Source organism: Babylonia areolata, chromosome 3 (genome assembly GCF_041734735.1).
Source record: "Babylonia areolata isolate BAREFJ2019XMU chromosome 3, ASM4173473v1, whole genome shotgun sequence".
Lineage (NCBI taxonomy): Eukaryota > Metazoa > Mollusca > Gastropoda > Neogastropoda > Buccinidae > Babylonia > Babylonia areolata.
The window spans coordinates 8,352,827-8,363,158 of NC_134878.1; the positions used below are offsets into that span (position 1 = coordinate 8,352,827).

The 10,332-nt window shown below is 49.2% G+C and overlaps 1 protein-coding gene across 1 annotated transcript; it reads right to left on the reverse strand.

The window, feature by feature from the left end:
- Positions 1-1,263: 1,263 nt before the first annotated feature.
- LOC143280425 (adenosine receptor A3-like) lies at positions 1,264-5,010 on the reverse strand. The gene is made up of 2 exons (XM_076585064.1): positions 4,379-5,010; positions 1,264-1,855 (listed from the first exon to the last, which is right to left on the reverse strand). Exons 1-2 carry the CDS (start codon positions 4,873-4,875, stop codon positions 1,414-1,416), a joined length of 939 nt encoding a protein of 312 aa, XP_076441179.1. The 5' UTR covers positions 4,876-5,010; the 3' UTR covers positions 1,264-1,413.
- Between the last annotated feature and the right edge of the window lie 5,322 nt (positions 5,011-10,332).

Below are 10,332 nucleotides of genomic sequence, written 5' to 3' on the forward strand. Positions count from 1 at the left end.
CAGTTGCCTCCTCTGCTGTTCTGATGGTCATAGTCGGACACGACTGACTATCATATATTTTTGTTTGAGCAAAACTGTTGCAGCCGACGTTTTTTGGTTCAGTTCAGTCCAAAAGAAAGTGTACCAGTGCAGGTCCCATAGCGTGCTTGCTCTGTGGTCCATCGGACATGAATCTCAAACTAGGAGGCAAGATTGCACTGGCTCTAAGCGCTGCAGCCTTGGGGGGCTAGCTGGCCTTTGGGAACCATCCCAACGCCGACTGTCCTAAAAACCCTATTGGCCGTGAGAGTGGGGGTGTAACTTGGGCAAGACACCCTCCACCATATATCGAATTTTAGGCCAGAGAGTCGGAACAGTAGTTGCCTCCTCTGCTGTTCTGCTGGTCACTGTCGGACACGGCTGACTGTCATACATCGTAACCCCTTCCAGTGGACCTTTTGGTGGATTCAGAGGAATATGTGCTGGTGTGTATACGTCTCGCCGCCAAGACCCTGTTTGTGTTGAGCGAATCCATTGTAGCTCTCCTTTAGTCCAGTCAGCTACACCACGTGCGTCAGAACATTTTTTTCACTACATGTATGTTGCTTTGGTTGAGCGAAACCTTTGTCGCTCTCCTCTTCTCTCCATCAGTCTGCACAACATATAGTGACAGAGTGCGTCAGTACATGTTTTCACAGAGTGCGTCAGTACATGTTTTCAGAGAGTGCGTCAGTACCTGTTTTCACCGCATGTTTGTGCTTTGGTTGAGCGAAACCATTGTAGCTCTCGTTTTCTCCTTCAGTCTGGTAAACATAAAGTGATAAAGTGCGTCAGTACATTTTTTTACTGCATGATTGCACTTTGCTCATGAAAAACCGTTGCCTTTAAGTTTCACTTCACGGCTTAGCGAAACCGTCACAGCCAAGTCTTGGTCCATTCACAGGATATAATATATATATACATGTCAGTTCCGCTGTCAGGGCGTATGTGTGCTGCAGTGCCCAAACCAACGCCAAGCAGCCAGTCGCCTCGCTTCAGACAGCCGTGGAGGTGGAGGTGGAGGCGTTCCTGACGAGGTCCAGGCTCTCGGAAGGCTTCCGCCCGCTGTAGACCCTGGCGCAGCCCCTCTTGCAGGCGTCGCCCAGCGACCTGACCTTGACCAGCATGGCCTTGCCCAGCAGGGGCTGAGTCAGGGCGTACAGCACGGGGTTGCCCAGCGAGTTGAGCACCGCCAGGGTCTGTACGAAGCGGGCCAGCCAGTCGGGCCTCACCGTGGTGCCCGTGCACACGGCCCACAGCACCACCCCGAACCAGGGCCCCCAAGACACGTAGAAGTAGCCGCAGGGCAGGGCCAGCAGGCGGGCGGCACGCAGCTTGGCTCGGCAGCTTCCTGCCGACATCTTCCTCGGGGCCGTCAGTCTGTTCCCTTCCTCCTCACCTCCTCCCCCTACTACTCCCCGTCCTCCTCCTCCTCCTCTTCCCCCTCCTCCTCCTATTCCCTCCTCCTCCTCCTCCACCACCAGCACCACTTCCAACAGTGGCGTCAGTGTCCGACTCGATGGAGGGCTGTGGGCGGAAGGCGCTTTGCTGCACAGCCTTCTGTTGGCGCCAGGCCACGCGGAAGATGTTGACGTGGACGAAGAGCATGACGACCAAGGGCAGGAGGAAGTGTGCCAGCAGCAGGCAGACCATGAACCAGGGCCGGTACAGGAGCTCTGCGCGGCACCGCCCGCTCCACGAGGGCTGCAGGCCCAGCCCCAGGAGGAAGGTGGTGGACAGGGCCCCGCCCCACCCCCAGCACAGCAACACGAACACCCACACGCGGCGCGACGTCACCAGGCTGGGGTAGCGCAGCGGCTTGGAGATCATCAGGTACCTGCCCCGGAAACACAAAAGATTAAGTCATTTATTTCCCTTATTCATCAACAGCGGGTACCTGCCCGGAAACAAACGATAAGAATTATTTCCCTTGTTGATCAATAGTAGGTACCTGCCCGAAAACGAAATATTAGTCATTTATTTCCCTTGATCAACAGCAGTACCTGCCTGGAACAATAGATAATAATTTCCCTTGATCAACAGAAGATACCTGCCCGGAAACAAAAGAGTCATTCATTTCCCTTGATGAACAGTAGGTACCTGCCCGGAATCAAAGGATAGTCATCACCTTGATCAACAGCAGGTACTTGTCCGGAAATAAAAGAGTCATTTATTTCCCTTGATCAACAGCAGTTACTAGTCCGGAACAAAAGATAAGTCAATTGTTTCCCTAGATCAGCACACGAGAAAAGAGTAAGAAATCGCAAGGGGAGAGGGGTGGGGGTGGGGGGGGGGGGGTCTGGTTTTTGGTCTCTGAAAGTCCAAGTTGTGGAAAAAATGTCCAATTTTTAAACATTGCATTGGGCAATACTTGCAGCGCATAGTTTGATCAGAGGAAAGCATGTTCCTAAGTATACGGTAGTTTACCATGGAGTTGGGAATAATATTCTTAACCATAATTAGTGAATTTAGCGCTCGTGCAACCAACCTCTGATTTCTAGTTATCCGAAAGTGGGAGAAAGTGGGGGAGGGGGTTGTGGGGACAGGATGTGGGGCTGTTGAGAGGAGGGAAGGGAGAGTAAAATGTTTATAATGAAACACACACACCACAACCTCCTCCTCCTCCCTCCTTTATACTCGTTCTATTTGTGCGTGTTTTTTTGTGTTTGTTTTTGTTTTCTTTGTCCAGGACTGGGTGGAAAAAAGCATGTTATGTACTTGCTTATCGTATTACCCTGGTGAAATAAAATTTCGTTTCGTTTCGTTTCGTTCTCACCTGTCCACACCGACGAAGACCAGGTGTCTGGTTGATTGTGACGTCATCACCACTACCTCACCACCACCACAACCACCACCACCACTACCACCACCATTCTCCCATCAACCCACCACCACCCTACTTACCCTTACCCAGCACAGCACCTCCTCCTCCTCCTTCCTCACTCTTCCAAACTCACCTTTGGACATTGACGAAGTCAAGGTAAAAGTTAATGACAAAGCGACTACACTCTTCCCCCCGCACCCCCCACCCCCACCCCCTCCAGCCACCACCACCTCCATCTCCATCCTATCCAACTACCCACCTACCACTACCACATCCCCCTTCTGCTTTCATCCACCTCACTTTATCATGTAGAATAATTGTGAGCTGTGGAATCAGTTCGTATAAGCCCACCCGCTCATCACTACCATCTCCTCCGTTCCTTCTTCTCCTTCCTTCCTGCTTCCTTCCCTCCCTTCCTTCCTCATGCAGGTTATTATTGGGGGTTGAGGGGGGCGGGTGTGTGTGTGTGGGGGGGGTGGGTGGGTGGGTGGGGGGGTGCGAGGGGGGTAGGGGGGAGCTGTGGACCCACATGCGTTTTTCCTACAACATGTTGAATCAAGTCGTAAAAGTCCACCCACCCAACACTACGAGCACCTTTCTTCCTTCCTTTCCTTTCCCTGTGTAGATTATTGGGGTGGGGCTGGGTGCCATATGCGTCATTCCAATAACGTGTGGAATCAGTTCATAAAAAAGGTTAACCAGCTCATCAGTATCAACTCTTCCTTCCTTCCTTCCCTTCTCCCTTCCTTCATCCCTTCCTGTCTTCCTCTCTCTCTCTCTCTTCCTGACTCACCTGTCGACGCTGACGAAGATGAGGTGGTTCTTCCTTCCTTCCTTCCTCCCTCCCTCCCTCCATTTCTCCCTCCCTCCCTTCCTTCCTCCCTTCCATCCTCTCTCTCTCTCTCTCTTCTCTTCCTGACTCACCTGTCGACGCTGACGAAGATGAGGTGGATCCTTCCTTCCTTCCTCCCTTTCTTCCTCTTTCTCTCAAGTACAGACTGTAAGAATAGGCTATGTCTAAAATCTTAATCCCTGAATTAAAAAAACAGAACCGTTTTAATTTCAGAGTTTTCTCTCTCTCTCTGACTCACATGTCGACACTGACGAAGATGAGGTGGTTCACCTCTAACTCCCTCCCTTCCTCCCTCCCTCCTTCTCTCCTTCTCTCTCTCTTCCTGACTCACCTGTCGACGCTGACGAAGATGAGGTGATTGATGGAGACGCTGCAGAAAGGGTGAGAGGGGGGTGTGGCCCCACATGCGTCATTCTAGTAAAACGTGGAATCAATGCGTAAACATCCACCCATCCACCACTACCAGCTCCCCCTTCCTTCCTTCTTCCCTTCCCCCCTCATCACCCTCCCTCCCTTCCATCCTCTCTCTCTCGCTCTCTTCCTGACACCTGTCGACGCTGACGAAGATGAGGTGGATCCTTCCTCCCTCCCTCCCTCCCTTCCTCTCTCTCTCTCTCTTTCTCTCTCTCCTTCCTCCCGCCCCCCACCCTTTCCCTCTCCATCTCTCTCTTTCCCCCCCTCACCTGTCGACGCTGACGAAGACGAGGTGGTTGATGGAGACGCTGCAGAAGGCCAGGACGGCCCCGTAGCCCATGCGGCACATGAAGGGGTCCACGACCACCTCCAGCTCGATGTGCAGCCCCGTGGGGCCCAGGATCCCCACCAGCAGGTCCGTGACGGCCAGGCTGCCGATCACCACGTGCGCGGGCACGGAGCGCAGGGAGCGCGTGCCCCACAGGGTGTACAGCACTAGGAAGTTGACCAGCACCGTCAGCACGGACAGCACGTTCCGCAGGGCGTACTCCGCCACCAGACCCGCCGTCCAGTCTCTAGGGGTTGGGGTGAGGGTTAGGGTGGAGTTCGTAGTGGGGGTGGTGGGGTCTGGGTCTGTTGTGTTCGTGTCGTCCCCCACCACCACTACTACTGCCTCCGTCACGTCCAGTTCCGAAGTGGTGGTCGTCAGCAGCAGGAGTAGTGGAGAGCTGTGGAGAATGTTGTGGACTGTGGAGTTGAGAGCCATGGTGGTTCTTGTTGGTGGTGGTGGTGATGCTGCTGCTGCTGTTTCTGCTGTTTCTACTACTGCTGCTGTTTCTCCTTCCAGCAGTGATATAGCTGCGGTCTGGTGCTGCCGCTACTGCTGACACGACTGCTGCAATAACTGCTATTTTTTCAAACGTTTCTGGTATTGCGTCTGCTGCTGCTGCTGCTGCTTGGTGTTACTGTTGCTGCTGCTGTTTCTGCTTCTGTTGCCACTGCTTCCACCGGTGATACTGCTTCGGGTTGTTGCTGTCGCTAGTCCTGATGCGACTGCTGTGATGACTTGCTATTTTTCTACCGTTTCTGTTAATGCGTCCGCTGCTACTGCTGCTGAGATGGCTGCTACAGTCTGCTGTTGGTGCTGCTCTGCTGCTGCTACAGATAATTTATGGCTACTGCTATTGCTGCTGCCCCTTCTACTGCTGCTTCTGCTGCTGATTTTGCTATTGTCACCGTTAGCGAATCTCCATCTGGAGTATTGATGAATTCAAGTCGTCAAGGGGCAGTTCCATTTGTCATTGATTTTTAATCACACAATCAGTGAAATTGTTTTGCAGGCATCTTTAATCGTCCGCACAGAAAATTTTCATCTGAATAACGAGTTCAGACAAACTGTAAGAAAAACCACAAACCATCCACACACACACACACAAAGGACATTTGACAGCGGAAAACAACTCGTGTTTTGACGCAAACTCGATGCGTCAGTCACGGTCTCTTGACCTCAAACAATTATGACCCACGTTTATTGCAATGGGTAGCGGATACACCACTTTGGCCGATTACGTCAAACGTTCGTGCTGATTACGACATCACTATATTACATAAGTGCTCACTTGTGTGTGTACATACCAGCAAGCACTTGTTTGTTGCTTTTGTTGTTCTGCGCTGTTTGCTGTTCGGATGCTTTATTGTCTTGTCTTTCCATTGGGCTAAAACATTCAGGTCACATACACACCGCTCGTTCTCAACTCGCACATAATCGTTCTTGATAGAATCAGGGTAAATGGGGAAGGCGGTGGTGGGTGGCCGGAAGTGGGGGGTGAAGGGCGAGCGGAGGGGGGGGGGGTGGGGGTGGAGGGGGGGGGAGAGAACTATCAGGATCTCAACTTGAGTACTTTGTCACTGTTTCCTGTGGCGGACTGCGGTGTCGTCGAACACACCTGACCCTGCAGGGGCACACAACTATGGGTGACGTCATCTATTCTGCGGCACACGATCTTGTTGTGTGTAACACTGGCACACACACAGCGTCTCTCTGAAGAAAAAAAAAAGAATAAATTTTGAAATGACATTATTTGTTTTGTCGATCACTATGGCACAGTGTCATTTAATTTACCATTAAGATACACTCACATGGTGTAATGTTGGATCAACAGTCAGTAACAATAATAATAATAATTAGTAGTAGTAGTAGTAGCAGTAGTGGTATACGGTAGCTGCAGCAGCAACAGTAATAGTAATAACTACAACGACAACAACGATCAAGATGACTCTGACGACAACAACCACAATGACGATGATGATGACGTCAGCAACAATAAGATATTGACCAATGATGATGATGATGATGATGATGATGGGTTGTGGTGATGGCGGCATCAGTCTCAGTCATGGACGATGATGTTGGTGGTGATGGTGATGATAATGAATATCTTTTTTTTTCTTCTTCTTCTTTTAACCATGCTTCATTTGATGAACATATATTACGATGAGCAAATACTCTCTCTTCTACCGAGCTTTGTATAACAAGGGAAAACTTCGCGATAGGCTGCCCACTCAGATTATGTTGTACCGTTGGATATTTATTGTCATTGCATCCTGTCTCTTAATGAACGTAATTAACACAACCCACGGTTCACATCAAAAAAGGTCGACAGACTGACTGACAGTACAATCAAGCCAAGCGATTAACTGAACATAATTATGTTGCTTCTGCTTTCTGACGTGAGGCTACCATGGACACTAAAAGAATCGTTCGTTTTCGGCAACAAGGTCTCTCTCTCTCTCTCTCTCTCTCTCTCTCTCTCTCTCTCTCTCTCTCTCTCTCTCTCTCTCTCACGGACAAACACGTATACACACATGCGCACACAGACACACTCACACATACACACGCACGTAAACACACACACACACACACACACAGACACACACACACACACACACACACACACACACACACACACACACACACATCCTGTCTCTTAATGAACGTAATTAACACAACCCACGGTTCACATCAAACACATCACATCACGTACTTAGGACACCACCTACTAAGCCCCCTACTAACGACAATAATGGCTTAGTCGCGGAGCCAGACTGAGTGTCCGTGTTAGACGTTAAACTGAAGATAAAAAAACACACACACACACACAGCATCCTCTCTCTCTCTTCCTCCCTCCCTCCTGTCTCTTCCATCTCTGCCGTACCCCACCCAACCCCCGTTTCTGTTTACCTTTCCATGACCTTGCTGCTGGCTATACCCATATACATTCATCCAACTGATGTGTTTACCGACGGATGTTTTAACTGACGGGGACTTCTAACGCCCAAAGATTAAATCAGCAGGTTGAGCATTTGCCATGGGAGTGGTGGGGGAGGGGGCGGAGTAGGGGGGGGGGGCAAGGGGGGGAGGGGTCGACGGGGGTGGGGGGTGGGGGGTCGCCGTAACAGGATCGGTAAGGCGTTAGACTTCAAAACCAGTGTTCACCAGTTATATCAGGATTCGAGGCACCGCTGTTTGGGACATGGTGTTGTATCCTTCGGAATTGCAAGTCCCGCAGAAAAAAAAGAAAGAAAGAAAGAAAAAAAAAAGAAACTATATAAAACGAGGCGTATCTTCAGCTTTTCCTTTCCAGGTTCTGATAGGAAAAATTACACCTCCACATCGATTTTACATCACAGAATTAAACATACCGGCAGGCCACATTTTAAATGGGACACCAAGGAATTTTCGCCGGCGCTTTGCGGGCCTTTGACTGACCACGATTTTCTTCACTGCTCCCAGGTGTCGATAGATACCTGACTTGTGTAAGGGGACAGTTCAACGGCGGTAAGGAAGACGATTGGGCCCCGCCTGTCTTCTCATGCCGAGCCCTACACAGCGGCCTTATGTGAACGACGGAGGGCGGCCTCAGCAGTGGTGACGTGTCCGCCTAGAAAGCGAGACAAACTGAGCACACAGGTTCGAATCCCACAATCGGCCGTATTTCCTACCCTTCCACTAAAACCTTGAGTTCTGGTTGCCTATAGTCCAACCAGCCGCACAGGGCCATGTCAGGACTGTCACTAAGACCTTAAATGGTGGTCTGGACGCTAGTCACTATTCGGACGAGACACTAAACCGAGGACCCAGAGTGTGACATGCGTTTAGTTGCGCATGTAAAATAACCCACGGCGTCAAAAGGGTTTGTCCTTGGCTAAATTCTGTAGACAAAATCATTTTGATAGAAAAACACATTCACTCTGACAGCGAAAAAAACCATCGGGTGGCGCTGCACTCGGGAGAGCAGCCCGAATTTTACACACAAAAACCAGTTGTTTACAAAGAGCAATACAATTTGAAATAATACAATACAATACAATAAAAAGCTGTCGGTACAGTAACTTTTGAGAAGCAACTTGCTGCGTCTGCATTTATCGGAGTTATTACCATGGTAGCGTATAAAAATACAAAAAGGCCTCGCACAACGTGATAGTCAGTCGTGTCTGACTATGACCATCAGAACAGCAGAGGAGGCAACTGCTGTCCCTACTACCTGGGCAAGAAATTTGATTATGGTGAAGAGTGTCTGGCCAAAGTTACATCCCCACTCTCTCGGCCAAGAGGGTTTTTAGGACAGTCAGCGTTGGGAAGATTCCCAAAGGGCAGCTAGCCCCCAAGACTGCAGCAGTAAGTAAGAGCTAGTGCAATCTTTGCCTCCTAGTTTGAGAGTCATCGTCCTTGACAAACGATATGGAAGTAACTTCCCATTGCAATGCAAAAACAATTAATCATACAGCTCTCACTTTGCTGTTGGCCCAGCTATAAGCTTTTGCCAATCTGTGCGATGAGCTGAGCTTTGGCATGCAAGGCCCAGCACAACCATTTCCACCACGACCAACACTTCTGACGCTGATACGGCTACTCCTGCTGCTGCTGCTGTTATTATTATTATTATTATTATTATTATTATGTTACTGTTGTTGTTGTTATTGTTGTTGTTCGTTACTGCTACTACCATGACCGCTACTGCTTTAGCTACCCTGGCCCAGCCATCCCTGTTAATTCACAGAAAAGACCCCCCCCCCCCCACCCCCCAGAAGTCTTTCTAAATTTTTTTTTCCAACCTGTCTAGTATCGTATAGTATAATATGCGTGTGTGTATATTTATCTATTTATTACTGTTAATATTAATATCAATATTATCATTATCATCATCTTTATTATTGTTATTGTGGTTATCTATTTATTTATTCTTTTTTTTCATTCATTTACTTATTTATCTTTCCTCAAGGTGTCGCTAAGCGCGTTGGGTTATGCTGCTGGTCAGGCATCTGCATAGCAGATGTGGCGTAGCGTGTATGGATTTGTCCGAACGCAGTGAAGCCATCTTCAGCAAATGAACTGATCTGAACTGCCTAGTACCATTTAGTGTGGAAAGAGGTCTAGTTAAAGACTGTACTTACTGAATAGTGACTACTGCAACTACTGACAACTATTACTACTACTACTACTGCTACTACTACTACTACACGCATGTGCATGCATGCACATGTACATGCATACACTCTCTCTCTCACACTCTCTCTCTCTTTCTCTCACTCACTCTCTCTCTCACTCACTCTCTCACGCTCTCTCTCTCTCTCTCTCTCTCTCTCTCTCTCTCTTTCTCTCTCAAATCGACTTACGGTTGGTCAAACCTTCACATTCACTCGCCTACACACTGCTCAGTGTACACACTCATCAATACACACACACACACACACAAAACACACACAAACACACGCGCGCGCGTGCGCGCAAACACACACACACACACACACGCACGCACGCACATGCACACACACACACACACTCACACAGCAGCAGCCTCACAAAATTGGGTCAGGATATTGTATGTCAGGATGTTGGCTCACAGCAGAAGAAGTGTTGCGCCATGTAATAATTGTCGCCAATGAGGATATTTTTGTCGCCGGGACATAATAATTGTCGCCGAGGAAATTTTGTCGCCGGCGTATAATAATTGTCGCCAATGAGGATATTTGTCGCCGGCACATAATAATTGTTGCCGAGGAATTTTGTCGCCGGTACATAATAATTGTCGCCGAGGAAATTTTGTCGCCGGCGCATAATAATTGTCGCCGATGAGAATATTTTGTCGCCGGCACATAATAATTGTCGCCCAGGATATTTTATCGCCGGCATATAATAATTGTCGCCAATGAGGATATTATG